Raw genomic sequence first — 18,951 nt, 5'->3', positions numbered from 1 at the left:
CTGCTTGCCAATTAACCTGCAAGCACATTCTTATCAGTTGGCACTCTGCCCAGACTGAGCACTTCACTTATCTTTTTGCTGGCTTGTTTCCCAGACCTGTTGGAAACACAGTACCGTGTAGTTTGGTGTAGATGTACATACACATTTTTACAGATTTCAGCCTTTTTACACATAGCTTAACATTGTTACATTTAGCTATTACAGTTTGGAATTGTTCACATTTCAGCTCAGTTTTACAATCATAGTTTAGTTACAGCCTAACACACATCTTGAAACAGTAAGTTTGTTTAATGTTACAGCATTGCTTTTACATTCCAGCATTTATTCATTTGCACTTTGCACCCTTTTAATTCAGTTATTGCTTACAGCCTCTCCTTCCAGGCTTTTGCTTATGTGTCTCCTTCTTCTCCAGAAGACATGCTAGACAACAGTTCCAGCATGCTGGGATATGTTTTAGGGTGGTCATCATATACATATGTATAACCTCCTTCCTCCCTAGTGAAAGAAGTATCCACATGTACATCTGGTGCACTTGCATAGCCTCTGGGCTTTCCATCAGGCAAACTATCTCCATTGCCCAGATAATTTATATTAGCCTCAAAACCATATCTTTTGGGCGGCACACCTTTATTTTCTCTTGCAGAGACCCTGACTTCAACCGGCTCCCTTTTTACAGCCTCAGAAGTCTCCTGCTGTTTACTGCTGCCTGCACTGTCCTCCCCCTGCTTCAGTGAGTGAGCCTGCTTGCTTTCTGGCTTTTGCCCCTCCTCACTTGTCAGAGACAGTTGCAGCTTATTTTCTCTGGGCATTTCATTGGCATGAATTTTGGACCAATTCTCATCCTCGCAAAATGAGGCAGACCTACTCAGTTTAATCATATCATTACTGTCCACAAATCTCCAGGACTTCATGCCGTTCTGGTACCCCACAAACACAAGTTTTCTGGCTTTGGCACCTCCCTTTCTCCTCTTATCAAGAGGAATGTTCACCCAAGCCTTAGATCCAAATATTCTAAGGTGATCCATGGATGGCTTTCTCCCATACAGGACCCTGTAGGGTATGTCGTTTATAGCCTCCGTCCACAAACGATTAGAAATGTAACAGGACGTTTTCAAGGCTTCACCCCAGTATGCCAGCTTTAAACCACTATTTTCTAGCAACGCATGGCAGATACCCTGGAGTACTTCCCCTCTCCGTTCCACGATCCCGTTCTCCCACGGAGAGGAAACATTGGCAACTCTATGCTTTATGCCCTCTTGCCTCAAATAGTTGGCAAACTCTTTGTTTAGAAACTCGCCCCCCTGATCAGTTTGAACTGATGCTATTTTTGTATTTAACTGTTTTTGTACCCTTCTAGCCCAGTACTTAAAGGTCGCACAGACATCACTTTTGTGCTTAATAGCATACACCCACGCAAACCTGCTGTGGTCATCGACCAGAATCAACCCAAACCTGTTTTTAGAAACACTGGGTACATACGGCCCCACGAGGTCGGCATGTATTAATTGGAGCGGTCTCTCCGACACACGTTCACTTCTTCTAGTCGATGGAACTGCCCTTGACTTGGCTTCTTTACAAACATTGCAATCTAGGAAGGAATTACATTTGTCAACTTTCACTCCCTCCAATATCTTCAGAGTTTTATTAATTGTGTTGTAGCTGGCGTGGCCCAGCCTTCTATGCAGCCGATGAATGCACCTGCTGTGTGGCTGTCTATTCCACACAGTTTGTGCCTTCCCCACATTTTGCATAAGCTCATATACATTAGCTCTTAGAGTGCCTTTAGCCAGCTGTTTACCCTGCTTCAAAATTTCACAGCCCTGCTTATCAAATATTACTGTAAACCCAGCTCTTGCCAGGACGGAGACACTTAACAAATTAGTCTCTAACTCTGGCACACATAACACATTATCAAAGTTGTGATTAAGTCCAGGAAAATAAACCGTGCCTTGGCAAAGCACGCCTGCTTGTCGCGCATCAGCTAAGCTCACAGTTTTCTGCTCAGCTGGTCTGCAGTCCTGCAGCTGTTCTTCCTGGCAGCAAAATATCTGGGTAGCCCCAAAGTCGACAACCCAGGGCAGACTCTGCAGGCCCGGACCAGTTCTTACCAGAGTTGCCTGGGGTGTCCTTGAAGACTGCTGCCGGCTCTTCCTCTGCTGTTGTGCACAAAATCTTTGCACATGCCCGAGCTGGTTACACAGATAACAGCGCTTCCTCCGCACTTGCAAGGCTTTTTCCTCCTCCTTGGCTTGCCAGCTGGAACCAGCCCCAACAGACCTCGGCTTATCTTCTCTTTTGGGTCGAGTCTGCTCTCTCTTGCTCTCCAGCTGCCTCTGCTCTTCTGCCAGGAGTTTGCCGGTCACGTAAGGCAAAGTTAGCTTGTCGGCATCCTGCCCTTCAAATGCTATCACCAGCATGTCATATCTCTCATCCAGAGAGCTCAATATTATGTACACTTTATCTTCCTCAGCCACAGCTTTACCCCTTGCTTCTAGCTCTTGGAAACAATTAGACATACCGTCGAGGTGGTCCCTCATGGACTCCCCGGCCAGCATACGTTTCCTGTAGAGCCTCCTACACAGGGATATCAGCGAACCTGCTGACTTCTGTACATTCACAGCCTTGAGAGCTTCCCAAGCCTCCTTTGCTGTCTGGTGCCCACGGACATGCACCAGCTGGTCGTCTGAAACACTTAGAATAATTGTGGCTAGAGCTTATTGATCCTGAACGGCCTCTGCTGGCGTGGGATTAGCTGGAGGAGCTGACACACAGTCCCAAAGCCCCTCTCTCTTCAGGAAATGCTCTAACCTCAGCGACCAGGTGTTGTAGTTGGTAGTGGTGAGCTTCTCCACCAGCACAGTAGCTCCTGCTGTAGCCATCCTGCTCAGACTCCTTTCAGCCACTGCTGGTCTCACCTCCTAGGCAGCCTCTGGAGCAACTCAGCGTCCTTTCTTTACCACCTTTCTCAGGTCTTCTAGGCGCAACGCAAGCGTGCTTGGCCCATAACCCTGTCGATGCGCTTAGAGTCCAAGAGGGTGATTCTTAGCGACGCAAGAATAAAGGCTGTACACAGTAGCTGTAAAACTACTATATACATTTATTTACAACACCACTCACTCTTCTGACTGACAATATGCTCCGCTGCAACTCCAACTCCATTAACCCACACACACCATAGTTACTCTGTACATTTATACATTGGACAGCCAATCAGCAACTTGCTGTGTCATGCTGACTCTGTTGGCTGATGCAATACCTCTGGCAGCCAGCCACCTGCTGTCATGTAGATCATCTAAGCCTCCAGATCTACTTTCTGTTCTGCAGCACATGCTATAAGCTGTCTCTTTACATATAATAGCGACAAAATTCAGCTCTACAATTCATCTCCTCAGCAATGACATTATGCCATGTCAGATCCAGAAATGGAGTCTGGGAGCTGTGCTGGACCTAACTGCAGGGATCATGGGAGGGAAACAGCGATAGTGGCGGGGGGGGGGAGCCTCAGCAACTCTGAGAGCTGTGCAGGGCTCACTGACATCAGTGGAATGGGCCTGGAGGCTGGGAGCCATCTTCCTCGTCAATGGCCAGGGAAGAATATTCAGCGGGCCTGGAAGCAGAGCTCAGGGCCCACACGGTTCATCAGCATTGGGGGTGGCAGCTGGGAGCTGTGCTCACTGCTGTCATCCTTGATGGGTGGGAGAAATCCTTGGCAGGTCTAGCAGCGGAGGCTGGGAGCTACAGATGGCCATGCCAGGCCTGGCTGCAGTGCTGGGGGAAGGGAAATAAAATTAAGAGGGGAAAGAAAAATAACATGGGTTCCTACTTGTGAAATACTAAACAGCACAACTTCTACCTGATTGCATTTACTTGTACTTAAAAGTTGCATACACAGCAAAAATAGCTCTTTCCTGAGAAGTCTCTTGTTGTTACATATGTACTATTTGTTCTGGAACTAGGTTGCAGGACAACTTGTTCTGGAACACTGTATCCAGATATGTCTACATGCAAAATCGCTGCCGATACCTTGTTTTTTAAAAACATTGATAGGCTAAGAGAAATGGGAAAAGTATCTCTAAGTTTTTGTACTGGTAAATAAAGATAAAGTTCCATTAACTTAAGGGTGAGTAAATAACTCTCTTTATACCTTCTCCAAAGTTAACTGAATTAGAGGGAAGGAAGGGAAAAAAGAACTATTTAATTAGTTAATTAGTTATTTATGTCCCCTTTTCTTCTCAGTAGGGATCTAAAACACCTTACATCTTTTTTCTTCTTCTCCATTTTATCCTAACAACAACCCTGTGAGATAAATTAAGACAGCCATGTTTGTCTGTAGCAGTAGAAAAGAGCAAGAGTCCAGTAGCACCTTAAAGACTAACAAAATTTGTGACTGTGTATGACCTTTCATGAGTTACTGCTCAGTTATGTAAATACAGCTAAAATGTTAGTCCATCTGTCCTTATTTCTTGGAGTGATTTCAGATTCCAAATTACAATAGAAGGTGAATGACAATATCAGGCTTGATTGGATGAGGACGATATGCAGAGGAGTAGCCAGTTTGCTGGGGATAAAGTGTAGATGACTGGGGAAGGCAATGGCAAACCACCCCATAAAAAGTCTGCCAAGAAAACATCGTGATGTCACATCACCCCATGGATCAGCAACAACTCGATGTTTGCACTACCTTTACCTTTCTAGCAGGCAGGGAAAAATCAGCTTTGGCAATGAGACAGGAAACCGAGGTCTCAGTTCAGTCCAGAAGGATGCAATATAGCTTCATCAGTTGCAATTCAGCAGCCTCTCTTTCTAAACTTTCTTTGAAATTTCTTTGTAAGAGAAATGCTACTCTTAGATCAGCAACTGAATGTCCTGGGTTAAAACATTCTCTCACTGTTTTTTGGATTTTGTGGTTTCTAGTGTCAGACTTATGTCCACATATTCTTTTTCATAGGCACTGGCCTGTTTATCCAATATAGAGGATGGAAGGCCATTGCTGACATACAATGGCATAAATCACATTAGAGAATGAACTTTTGCTGTTAGCTCCACGACTCTATTTACCAGCATTTGACCTGAGTCACCAAGTGCCAAAATGCCCCAGTTCCCCTCAGCTCCCTTGTATCTCACCAGCCTCCATCTCCTTACCTAATAAAGCACCACATTTTAGCTCCTGGTTCCCTCCATCTCAGGTGAACTGGAAGCCCTATATACAATTTCAGGTAAGCAGCAATCATTACCTATACAAGAAATAGTGAGAAGAGGTGGAATGTCTGCTTTTAAAATTTTGTTATCTCCCCATGTTATGTTAAATTGCATTATCATATATCTAATAGTGGGTGGCTTGTGCTAATCACAAAATATGTATAACCAAGCTAGTCACAGGAAAGTTGGGGGTTTCTACATTTTCAACATGATTAGACATTCATGGAGAAAGGGTCTCTTAGTGGTTATTAGCCATACTGGGTCAAAGCCATAGTGGGTCTTAAAGAATGAGTTTGTGCTAGCTTTGGATGCTGACCAGAAGTATAAGGATGCAAAGAGGGGGGATCACATGGTAAGATCAATAAGACAAGAGATACTTGATTTGTCTTGCTGATAAATTGATGTAATAGAACTATTCTATATACTTCCAAGGGAACAGTCATTTTCTAACGGCATCTCACTATAGCAATTTTCTGATGGTTATCTGTTTATATACAGAGAGGATTTACCACTTACACTGTTTAGACCTACTAGGATTGTAACCTTCTGTTTTAAGACTCTGGGAATTATAGCCATGCTTTCCTGATTTATGTACAGGGTGCCTTTCCTGCCTGAAAGGAAAACATTTTGCTCTAAAAATCAGTTTCAAGCACAGAGTGCCCCTTGTGTGTACAGGATCTTCCAACTCTAGATGGCCTCAATGTATTTATATGAAACATGTCGCTCAGTCAAAATACAAACAGCAGGTTGGTCTGATTCTCCAGGAGAGGGGTTGGGGGACATAGCAGACTTCTGGAAGCTGTGAAAGGAACTTCATACACACTATATACAGCACTGCTAACTGCGGCATGCACAGATGGTTTCAACAGACTCCACAAACCTCATAAAAGGTGATGAATCTTTACAGAGCCATCTCCACCACAGTAGTTCCACCATGAAACTAGAGCCCTCAACAACCTGGAGAACAACTCTGTAGGCAGAGAGGAGTCAATGAGACCCAAGCAAGACTCAAAGAGATAACAAAGGCCCCAAAAATGACAAAGAGAAGAAACACAGAGACCAAGCAAAAAGGACAGAGGCCCTATAAACATGGAGGACAAGGCTCTGTGTCAAAGCAGCACCAGTGGCCATCTGATGGAAAGGAGAAGAAAGTTTTAAGAGAGGGTCCTGTGTAGGGTTGCCAATCCCCAGTTTGGGACAGGGTATCCCCTTGTTCAGAGCCCCTCACCCGCCACTTCAGGGTTATCAGAAAGCAGGGGGAGAGGTTGAATGTCGGCTAGACACTATGGAGACCAATTCCCACAGGGTATAATGGAGAATTGATCTATGGGTATCTGGGACTCTGAGGGAGGCTGTATTTGAGACAGAGGTACCAAGTTTTCAGTACAGCATCTGGTGCCTCTCCTCAAAAAAACCCCTCCAAGTTTCAAAAATATTGGACCAGGGGTCCAATTCTATGAGCCCCAAATATAGGTGCCCCCATCCTCCATTATTTCCAATGAAGGGAAGGCATTTAAAAGGAGTGTGGTCCCTTTCAATGTGATGGCCAGAACTCCCTTCAAAGTTCAGTTCTGCTTGCCACAACCTTGATCCTGGGTCCACCCCCAAAGTCTCCTGGTTGTACCCCCAAAGTTCCAAATATTTCCTGAGTTGGACCAGAGAACCCTAGTCCTGTGAGAAGTGAGGACTGTGTGATGTTTCTTAGTCTCAGTGCACATCAATACATCCAGAGGGGCTATAGAGCCAGAGAGAGAGAGGTAAGTCAGGACTCTGTGTATCCTTCCTTTCCACTGCTCTGGTGCTGTCCCTTTGATGTGTTGATTTCTACATTCAGGGAATCATCCTTGCAGCTGACACCTTCTCCATTTCTTCACCATGAGAGCAAGTCATGCTTTTCTGCATCTCTCTCCATCCTAATTAGCTTAGAATGCTATCTTTACTCTCTATATAATTAATAATATATAATAAAAGAGCCATATTAGTTTACTAATATAAAGAAATAATATAAATAATTTTTACCAGAGTAAGCTTTCATATATAGAGTCTTATTAGTGTACTAATATAAAGAAAGACTTCTTATAAACTTTATTTCCTGCACACAAATAAAATTCTTCTGTGTTAGATTTGCACTCTGCAACAGATCCAGCTTCTAGGGTTACCAGCTTCCAGGTAGGTCAATTAAGGGGAACCCCCCAATATCAAATAAACTTCAAAAATAATACAAACAGGGTAATAACAGATCGGTGGCTTGGGGCAGTTGGGAGGCATCCCGAATTGGGCCAGCTCAAAAAGAGCCATCCCAAAGCCTCCACACACTTTCCAGAGAAGCACCTGCATCCCGTCTGCCAGGCGGCTGGGCACCTCCAGACACAGAGGCACCTCAGAAGCTGGATGGCTTTTTCTTCTCCCTACGAGTTAAGCACTCGAGCACTCATGTCCCAACAGTTTTTAAGGGGGGGAGGGAAGGCAGAAGCTGCTTGGGGCAGCTTGGCGCTTTCTCACAGTCAAGACGCCTTGCATCCTCCCTGCTGCTTCCAGATACCAATGGGGTGACTGGCTGCCGGCTCAGAAATTTGCTACCACCGAAAGTGAGCCAGAATGCAGAGGACGGAGAACAGGGTGAGTGCAGGACAGGGATGGGCGGCGGATGTTTGTGTGTGGAAGGATTTTTTTGGGTCAATTTCAGAGCCGTCTCTGAGTTGGCCCAAAGTGCCGGTCTGTAATCACCCACAGTAACCCCAAATTTACACAATTATGGATACTATATTTTTACCAGAGTAAGCTTTCATATATAGAGAAATTATGTGCACAAGAGATAACAATGCAGTCAGTCCTCCAGATTTTAAGGTGAAGCAGAGTATCCAAAGTAAATCATCCATAGGAACAGAATTCTTCTATAAAGAGTCTTAATTGAGTAATACCCAGTCCTCAGTGTTGATCCCAGTACTTGCAGATGCTTGATGTCAAATACTTCTCCAGTTCAAAGTGGTATTAAACCAATAGATTCCCACCACAAGTACCACAGAAGAAGATGATGATGATGATGATGGATTTATATTCCACCCTATGCTCTGAATCTCAGAGCAGTCACAATCTCCTTTACCTTCCCCCACACACACACAACAGACAACCTGTGAGGTAGGTGGGGCTGAGGGAGCTCTTACAGCAGCTGCTCTTTCAAGGACAACTCTTACAAGAGCTATGGCTGACCCAAGGTCATTCCAGCAGCTGCAAGTGGAGGAGTGGGAAATCAAATCCAGTTTTCCCAGATAATTTAATTTAATTTTTGGATTTATATCCCACCCTAGCCCACAAGCGGGCTCAGGGCAGCTTACAACGATAAAAGAACAGTTAAAATAATATCATAAAAACAGACATCACAAAACAGAAGCAGCACAGTAAACAATCTTAAGAGTCCATGCACTTAACCAATACACCAATCTGACTCTCCACTTTATAGTACACTTTATAGATCCACTTTATAGTTCCAATATGTATAATTCCAATTGTTCCAATAGTGATGTAGTTCCAGTTTATCCAAGTTGGAACTAAAGCTTTGTTCAGATTGGATCCAAATTCTTAAACTTCACAAACACATTTCCATCTCAGAACTCTCAGACACTGTTAGTTTACAAACTCAAATATTTGGATATCACATTTGAGTTTGTAAACTAGCAGTGTCTGAGAGTTCTGAGATGGACAAGTGTTTGTGAAGTTTAAGAATTTTCCAAGGCAGAGTTAGCAGCCCTACCCTGTAACTGCCCTGGGAGCTGCCATTTTCTTTTCTTTTTTCTTTTTTGGGGGGGCGGGGGGGGCTTTACCTGTGTACTAATGTTGTATGCATAGGTTTTCCCAATGGTCTTCAGGCCAGGAAAACAGCGCAAGAGAAACCATAACTACCACCTGTTCAAATTCCAGAGAGGTTTTGCTACATGATGCTCTACTTCATTAAAAAATAATAAAGTAACTCACAAACAATTTTAATCATTCATGCAGCACTTAAAAAACATTAAAAGCTGAAAGGTTCCTTGAAGCATGGGTAAAGGGCAAGGCACATAATTCAAACAGCATTTAAAAACTAGTCATTTATCTGTCTAATGCAATCTGAAGGCAGAGGGAAGTCAAACTCAGTCCAAGCTGGCAAAGCCCTATTTGTAGATTGCATTATACACACCCTGGGCATGCACTGGAAGTCCTTTATAAGTATTTGCATAATGTTAAGTTACTGTCTTGTTGCAGGTACTATGAGTGCAGACATGTTGCTTAGGCAAGGTAACTGTAATTGACTTGCAAAAGAGACTGGAACGTTCCACTTGGATGTCAGGAGTTTCAGGTGCAAAAGAGTAGCTGACAACTACCTATAATTAAACATGGTCTGATGTAACAAGGTCAAGTCACAAGTTGAAATCAAGGCCTTTTATACATCAGCTTGCAGCATTCAAGCTGAACATGCAAAAACCTGTTCCACAGAGAAACAATTCAGCCTCCTCCAGCTGGGGCAACGTGAAAAGTAACCTTTGTTGAACTGTATTAATTCCTTAAAAGATAGCTGACTCTGTCAGGTCCAACATTCCAGTAACCTGTTAGGGCAGGGGTCCCCAACCCCCCAGGCCACGGACCAGTACCAGTCTGTGGCCTGTTAGCAACTGGGTCACAGAGCAAGGCAGAAGCACTGCATCACCCCTTCTGCTCCCTTGGGACCTGGGTGGACAAAAGAGGAAGTACCACCTCTTTCATCCGCCCGGGTAGGCAGTGACCTTTGCCTACCTCTCATTTTAAAGAACCCCATGGAGAAGCAGGGGCAGGGCATGGGCAGGGGGGACAGCCTGGGATGACAATCCCAGCAGCACCCCCAACTGGTCCGTGAAAAAATCGTCTTCCACAAAACCGGTCCCTGGTGAGAAAAAGGTTGGGAATCATTGTGTTAGGGAAATTTTGGAAGGGGTGTTGAAAGACCTGAGTCAAATTGAGGTGACAAGAGAGGACGTCCTACAACTGATTGACGAATTAAAAACTAATAAGTCGCCAGGTCCAGATGGCATACATCCAAGAGTTCTAAAAGAACTCAAAGTTAAACTTGTGGATCTCCTGACAAAAATATGTAATCTTTCATTGAAATCTGCCTCCATTCATGAGGACTGGAAGGTAGCAAATGTCACCCCCATCTTTAAAAAGGGCTCCAGAGGAGATCCGGGAAATTACAGGCCAGCCAGACTTCAATACCGGGAAAATTAGTAGAAACCATTATCAAGGACAGAATGAGTAGGCACACTGATGAACACAAGTTATTGAGGAATATTCAGCATGGGTTCTGTAAGGGAAAATCTTGCCTCACTAACCTGTTACATTTCTTTGAGGCATGTGAGGAGGAAACTGAAAGGAAAGGTACATACGGTCAAAACCCTTGGGGAAGCTTGGAAACTATTTAAAACTATAATCCTAGAAGCTCAGATAAAATACATACCACAAGTTAGGAAAGGCACAAACAGGCATAAGAAAAGGCCTGCGTGGTTAACAAACAAAGTAATGGAAGCTGTAAAAGGTAAAAAGGACTCCTTAAGCGGTGGAAAACCAGTCCAAGTGAGATTAGTAAAAGGGAACACAGGCTGTGGCAAATCAAATGCAAGACTGTGATCAGGCAAGCAAAAAGGGACTATGAGGAGCATATTGCAAAAAACATAAAGAACAACAATAAAAATTTCTTCAAATATATTAGAAGTAGGAAACCAGCCAGGAAGGCAGTGGGGCCCTTGGATGACCATGGGGTAAAAGGATTACTGAAGGAGGATAGGGAAATGGCTGAGAAGCTAAATGAATTTTTTGCCTCCGTCTTCACTGTGGAAGACGAGAACTTTTTGCCCGCCCCAGAACCACTAATTTTGGAAGGGGTGTTGAAAGACCTGAGTCAGATTGAGGTGACAAAAGAGGAGGTCCTACAACTGATAGACAAATTAAAAACTAATAAGTCACTGGGTCCGGATGGCATACATCCGAGAGTTCTGAAAGAACTCAAAGTTGAACTTGTGGATCTTCTAACAAAAATCTGTAATCTTTCATTGAAATTTGCCTCCGTTCCTGAGGACTGGAAGGTAGCAAATGTCACCCCCATCTTTAAAAAGGGTTCCAGAGGAGATCCGGGAAATTACAGGCCAGTCAGTCTGACTTCAATACCGGGAAAATTGGTAGAAACCATTATCAAGGACAGAATGAGTAGGCACATTGATGAACACGGGTTATTGAGGAAGACTCAGCATGGGTTCTGCAAGGGAAGATCTTGCCTCACTAACCTGTTACATTTCTTTGAGGGGGTGAACAAACATGTGGACAAAGGAGACCCGATAGATGTTGTTTACCTTGACTTCCAGAAAGCTTTTGATAAAGTTCCTCATCAAAGGCTCCTTAGAAAACTTGAGAGTCATGGAGTAAAAGGACAGGTCCTCTTGTGGATCAAAAACTGGCTGAGTAATAGGAAGCAGAGAGTGAGTATAAATGGGCAGTCTTCGCAGTGGATGACGGTAAGCAGTGGGGTGCCGCAGGGCTCGGTACTGGGTCCAATGCTCTTTAACTTGTTCATAAATGATTTAGAGCTGGGAGTGAGCAGTGAAGTGGCCAAGTTTGCAGATGACACTAAATTGTTCAGGGTGGTGAGAACCAGAGAGGATTGTGAGGAACTCCAAAGGGATCTGTTGAGGCTGGGTGAGTGGGTGTCAACGTGGCAGATGTGGTTCAGTGTGGACAAGTGCAAAGTAATGCACATTGGGGCCAAGAATCCCAGCTACAAATACAAGTTGATGGGGTGTGAACGGGCAGAGACTGACCAAGAGAGAGATCTTGGGGTTGTGGTAGATAACTCACTGAAAATGTCAAGACTGTGTGCATTTGCAATAAAAAAGGCCAACACCATGCTGGGAATTATTAGGAAGGGAATTGAAAACAAATCAGCCAGTATCATAATGCCCCTGTATAAATCGATGGTGCGGTCTCATTTGGAATACTGTGTACAATTCTGGTCACCGCACCACAAAAAGGATATTATAGCACTGGAAAAAGTGCAGAAAAGGGCAACTAGAATGATTAAAGGTTTGGAACACTTTCCCTATGAAGAAACGTTAAAACGCTTGGGGCTCTTTAGTTTGGAGAAACGTCGACTGCGGGGTGACACGATAGAGGTTTACAAGATTATGCATGAGTTGGAGAAAGTAGAGAAAGAAGTACTTTTCTCCCTTTCTCACAATACAAGAACTCGTGGGCATTCGATGAAATTGCTGAGCAGTCAGGTTAAAACGGATAAAAGGAAGTACTTCTTCACCCAAAGGGTGATTAACATGTGGAATTCACTGCCACAGGAGGTGGTGGCAGCTACAAGCATAGCCAGCTTTAAGATGGAATTGGATAAAAATATGGAACAGAGGTCCATCAGTGGCCTTAGCCACGGTGTATATATATATATGTTTGTGTGTGTGTGTGTGTGTGAGAGAGAGAGAGAGAGAGAGAGAGTGTATATAAACACACACATATATTTGGCCACTGTGTGACACAGAGTGTTGGACTGGATGGGCCATTGACCTGATCCAACATGACTTCTCTTATGTTCTTATGTCTGAAGTCAGATACACACATGCTACCTGCCCAAGATTCCTCCAGTAATGTTATGTATTCAGAAAATGTATCCATAGAAAGCCTTCTGCACTGAGGTAGGCAAGCAACCTACTGGTGCATAAACAGCTCTATGGATTTTGGTAGGTAAGTCTTTCATTTTGGGTTTCAAAGAGGTCGAAGAATGTTCACTATTTGCATTCCTCATTGTCAGTGCATTCCCTGTCCACCACCCCCATTGTCCCTTGCATCTAATCCACTATCTGTATATTTGGGTTATTAAAACACCCACATTTCATATATGTCCTCACATCCTGCTCTCCAAGGTCTACTCCACACATGCAGCTATTGTAGGAGACAGGCCATACCATACTACAGACATTTGAAACGGCTCTTTAACTCTGGGAGGCAAAGACATCTATTAAGTACTACTGCTATCTACATGTATTAACATACTGCTGGTGCTGATTAAGGACTCTTGGATGAACAAGGAATTGGACAGTGTCTTGTTTTCTGATACACGGTTGCAGCCACCCTATTAAGATTTCCTCTTGTGTGGATTCTAGAATCATCTGAGTGCTGCTCTTAATCTGTCTGAATTCAGCCTACTTTGGTGAATATGTCTTTTCACAATATTAATTTCATGCCATGAGCTTCCATGTGCATGCACACTTCCTCAGATACATTGAAATAGAAGTTACCAGTCTATACATATAGGTAGAGGTTGAACAGCAAATTAGCGTACAACATAATGAAGATGTTTTAACAGATGCAAACAGGAATAACAAGCTAAGTTTATATAGTTACCATTCATTTGGATTTAATTCAGTGCGGGTGACAGTGAAGCAAATAAATATGGTGGAATTGGATATAGATGTATAAATGTATTCCTCTTAATTGTGGAGTGCTAAGAGTAATTAACTGAGAACTGATGTTACACTCCATCTCCTCTCATGCATGGAGGTAACTGACAGCATCCTTTTTTTTGAGGTGAGGTGATTTGTAGTGTGGTGTGATATTTCCTCTGTTACCAGACTAGAGAAATGCATTGAAATAAACCAGCTACACAGAGGTCACCCTTTGAATGTCCTGGAAGGTTGAAGTGTTCTCCTAGAGGTTTCTGAGTCTTGTGATTCTTGACATCAGATTTGTGTCCGTTAATTCTTTGGTGTAGGGGTTGACCTCAAAGTTTTATTGCAAAGGAACTCCAGGAACAGAGTGAAAAGGGAAATTGCTGAATTGCAAGTTATTACAATACTTGGGACAACTCACCCAGGACTTAACAGGGATATTGATTTCTTATCTCACTACATATGTTAAACTCATTCAGTCCTTACAGCTGTATTCTCACCAAGAAGGGTTATACATCCTCTGTATTTTAGTGTATTTCTTTTGAATAGCATATTATAATAGTGATTGTAATGTAATGCTGGAACTCTCAAGAGGAGAGTGAGGGAGAAACACATGGGTGCTCCTCATGAACTTTTACAATTTTTTTGAGAATTCTGTTTCTACAAAAAGGTTCCAGAACTCCATTCCACCATGTTCCCCTTGGGGGAAAAAAGCCCTGAATGCAATTAAGATTTGAATGTAATGTCATTTAGAATGGTATATTGGAATGCATTTCTCTGGCACTCAAAAGCCAGCAAGTACTGCTCCAGGTTAAGCAGCATTACCTGATCCAGTCATGTAAAACACACTAGAATCCAGTGTCCCAAAGCTTCAGTCACAAGATGCAAAACAACAATTAATAGAGGACATCTTGTCCCTTCTCTCCACTTTAAAATGTACAACTGCCATGTCTGTTGAAAAGTCCATTTCAATTTCAAACAATATATCCAATTTGTAACAGTCTTCTCCAAACTCACATCAGAATCAGAAGTCCTGAGAAAACAGGAAGAGTTTTGGATTTCCAGGCTGCTGTCGTGAACTTTCTGGAATATTCCATAAAACCCAGTGATTCTACCACAGCTGCAAACTAATTACCTCCCTGCTAAATCCATGCTATCAACACAAGCAGTTTCTTTTTGTCATACAGCTTGCTCCTAAAAGGAGGCTTCTGAACAGTCACAAACAGAAGAACATCCTGTGCTGAACTGGCTAAGTCAATAGAGCCGGTGCTATAGCAGTGCCATTAGGTGAAGACTACATCAAAAAAGATAGCCATTTTAGTGTAGTGGTTAAGAGTCACAAACTCTGATCTGGAGAACTGGGTTTGATTCCCTGCTCCTCCACTTGAAGCCAGTTGGGTAACCTTGGGTCAATCACAGTTCTCCCAACCCAAAAAATAAACCTAGCTTGCCACAAAACAAGCAAGAGTTTCAGACTGCCAGACAATCTTTAGACAGAGTCCTTTAGACTGACTCTGTATGGTACTTTAGACTGGGTATGCTACACCCACTATGATACAATAATTAATTAATTACACCAAAAAGAAGCATGTGAAGCAGGCAATAGGAAAAAGTAATATCAAGAGGCATTCATTAGAGGCATCAGGAGGCATCAGGAGGCAGAACATTGGATTGATGGAAAGTTCATGTGCAGTGTTTTCTAAGGCTTGGAAAACTGGCAAGTGGTTATGTGTGATTCCATGATCAATAGTTCCTATGTAATGTGTTTTCAGTGCTGACCATATTGTTCACTGCCTGCACATAAGACTGACACTGGAACATGTTAACATTTTAATTCTTCTAACAAAAATCAATGGCAGAACTGATAACATGTAAGAACAAGCAGAGGATCTGCAAAATTTTCCCCCTCCCTCCACTATTTCCTATTTCCCTTCTCTAAAAGCCACTACAGCCTGTTCCCTGTTCCTGCTTCCTTCTCTCCTTCCCACTCACCAGTTAACCTACCTTTATCTGCCCCCTGTCTTCAGCTTTCCCTCCTTTTTTCCCCCAGCAGACTCTCCCTGGCAAAACTCTGTATGGTACCAGACACTGGATCAGCCACCAGCCTAGGTGGATTAGTGCTGGGCAGCTCACGTTCTCCTGTATCCCCACCCCCCACCCCATACTGTGTCTTCTTCCACTCTTCCTAACAACCTGCGTCAGGGCTGGTTTAACAATTAGGCCAAGTAGGCACTGGCTTATGGACCCCCAAACCTTTAGGGGCCCCAGGCTGGCTTTCCTCCCCAGTATTCCCCCTGCTTGCAGCCCTCAGAGCCTGCATGCACAGCCAGCAACTGAGCCGCTCTTTGCCCAATTTGCCTGGTGAGGCTGTTGCTAGCATCATTGCCAAGTTTACCTCTCTCTATCTTCCCCTCACATCTCTGTCAAAGAGGCTTTTGAGAAGGTGCCAGCAGGCTGCAGCATGGGCACTGGGCTGCAGGGCTGGTGCTCTGACTCTGAGATAATTTGCAAGCCCCCCCCCCGAGATTTTGACTGTCTAGGGGCCTCTGCAGGGTTTAATCCAGCACTGACCTGCACAGTTTCACTTTTACATGCTTTCTTCTCTCCTTCCCACCCACTTGCCAACCTACCTTTTATCTGTCTCCCATTTCCAGCTGTATTTATTTATACCCTTCCTTTTTCACATTGTGTATCGAAAGCAGCTTTCAGAATTCTCTCTTGTTCCATTTTATCCTCACAACAACCCTGTAGAGCAGTTTAGGCTGAAACTATGTAACTGGCCCAAGGTCAGCCAGTGAGCTTCCATGGCAGAATGGAGAGTCAAGCATCAATCCCCAGATCTTTGTTCAAAACTCTAATTACTAGACCATATTGGCTGCTGTGGCTGCTGAGGACATTGGTTTCTTAAAGTTACAGGCTCTGATTCAATTATCTTGCATTGGAGGTTTAACCCCCTAATATATTTTGGTTTAAATTTTTCCAGACTTTTCTGCAAGCCTGGGGCTTTATGCTGGTTTGTGTCTGTTCCATGGCTCAATTTCAAGACTGAATTAGCCACACATATGACCACATTAAAAATTAGATGTGAGCTAGACAGATTGTGAACCTTTAAATGTTTAAACATTTAAGTGATACATTTACAATTAGTCAAAACATTCAGCAGATTGACTTAAAATATGATAAATTAATTGGCGTGCAATGAAAACCTACTACTATTCAAATTGATAACCAGACTTTTCTGTGGAAATTCGGCAAATGAAGATTGGGAAACTAAATTTATCAGCATGAGTATTGTCTCAAACTGTGTGATATTTCTGCTCTTCTGGCCAACACCTTACAGGTTAAACCCTCTCCTAGGGTTGTTAGGTCAGCCAGTATCAGATTCTGGATGTTTTTTAGTAGTTGATTCTATTCTATTGGATAGCCTGTCTGAAGCTGTTAGGAAGGCTTCCACATTGCTGAGATTCCACAAGATATGTAAAGTTGTAAGGAAGGACTTTTGACATTGCTACCCAGCTGTGTTTTGTTTTGCTTTTGTTTTGTAAGAACAGACAGAATCATAGTCAGAAGGGACCTCCAGGGTCATCTAGTCCAACCCCCTGCACAAAGCAGCAAATTCACAACTACCTCCCCCCACACTCCCTCAGTGACCCCTGCTCCATGCCCAGAAGATGGCAAAAAAAAACCCCTCCCGGATCCCTGGGCAAACTGGCCTGGATAAAATTATTATCCTGACCCCAAAGTGATAACTGGCATTCCCCTGGGTGTGTAAGAAAGGGCCACAAGAACTAAGCACTGATGCAACTCCTTCTGCCCTCCCTCTCATAGTCTGCCTAAGTTTTTTTTTTTAATATATTTTTATTTTGTAAAAATGTAACATACAATTTCAAATATAACATATAACTATCATATATAACCTATAACAAGTCCAGTTCACAGAATCAGCATTGCTGTCAGATGGCCATCTAGACTCTGTTTAAAAACCTTCAAAGAAGAAGAGCCCACCACCTTCCAAGGAAGCCTGTTCCACTGAGGAACTGCTCTGTCAGGAAGTTCTTTCTAATGTTTAGCCAATCTCTTGATTTAATTTCAACCTGTTGGTTCTGGTCTGACCTTCTCAGGAAACAGAAAACAATGCCTCACCATCCTTTATATGACAGCCCTTCAAGTACTTGAAGATCATATCACCTTTCAGCCATCTCCTCTCCAGGGTAAACATACCAACTCCTTCAACCTTTCCTCATAGGACTTGGTCTCCAGTCCCCTCACCATCTTTGTTGCCCTCTTCTGGACATGTTCCAGCTTCTCTAGATCCTTCTTAAATTATGGTGCCCAAAACTGAACACATTACCCTGGATGCTATCTAATCTGAGCAGAGTAAAGTGATACCATCACTTCACATTATCTGGACACTATACTTCTGTTGATACAGCCCAAAATCACATTTGCTTTTTTAGCTAACGCACCACACTGCTGACTCATGTTCAGTGTATGGTCTTGCTAACATAGATTTCTAATTTATATTGTTTAATATTAACTGTAATTTGCCTTCAGTTCCAGAAATAAGTGGGTGAAAAATTCTCTAAATAAAAATAAATGGGCATATTCTGTATCTCCTAAATCCTACTGAATTGTCTTTTTCATATATTCTATTTTTTGATAACACAAATTCATTTCTATTATAAAATGTTAATACATTTTAATCTGTTACTTTGATTGAATAACCAAATATTAATGTAAATGATGTCTTCCTCCCTGTGTAAATGATATCTTCCTCCTACAAAAGAGTCACTACTTCCTGAAATTATCTGACATACAAAACTATGTTCACTAAAAATACAGATTTACATCCAATAATGTCCATTAGATTTCAGGGGATAAAAATCTGAAGACCTGGATGTCTATACAAATACTTTCCCTGCAGAGCCTCTTTCAGCAGCTACAAAAGTACAGAGAAATTATTTTCTTACCTTTTGTGCTGTGCTCTCCATTCTCAGCAAGAAATACTGGCACAATCACAAGCAGTACCTGAGCAACAGGTTGACAGAAGGCTGCAATCAAACTTGTCACTTCATTGAGACATCCCAAAAGACAGGTTTATATATGTACACTCTGAGCTCCACCCTCCATGACTCCTGAAAGTGGAGAGGATGCATACTCCTAGCATGAGAAATATCTGAAATATCCATGTTTCAGTATCATAAGACCAGATTGGTTGCTTGTATTTTACCTTGCTTATTTCACAGAGACTGACATTTCTTTGCAACTATATTACATTAGATACCTACAGTAGTAAAAAAAAATT

At 42.9% G+C, this 18,951-nt stretch overlaps 1 protein-coding gene across 1 annotated transcript in view; it reads right to left on the bottom strand.

The window, feature by feature from the left end:
* LOC132589603 (cytosolic phospholipase A2 beta-like) overlaps window positions 1-18,741 on the bottom strand; it is a 122,434-nt gene extending 103,693 nt beyond the window's left edge. The window contains exon 1 of the mRNA XM_060262354.1: window positions 18,617-18,741. Coding sequence (XP_060118337.1) covers window positions 18,617-18,637 — 21 coding nt within the window. The 5' untranslated portion in view covers window positions 18,638-18,741. The remainder of the gene's footprint in view (window positions 1-18,616) is intronic.
* Between the last annotated feature and the right edge of the window lie 210 nt (window positions 18,742-18,951).

The sequence above is a fragment of the Heteronotia binoei genome, chromosome 21 (assembly GCF_032191835.1).
Source record: "Heteronotia binoei isolate CCM8104 ecotype False Entrance Well chromosome 21, APGP_CSIRO_Hbin_v1, whole genome shotgun sequence".
NCBI lineage: Eukaryota > Metazoa > Chordata > Lepidosauria > Squamata > Gekkonidae > Heteronotia > Heteronotia binoei.
The sequence above is the reverse complement of the archived record's forward strand: the minus strand, read 5'-3'. Positions and strand labels throughout refer to the sequence as shown.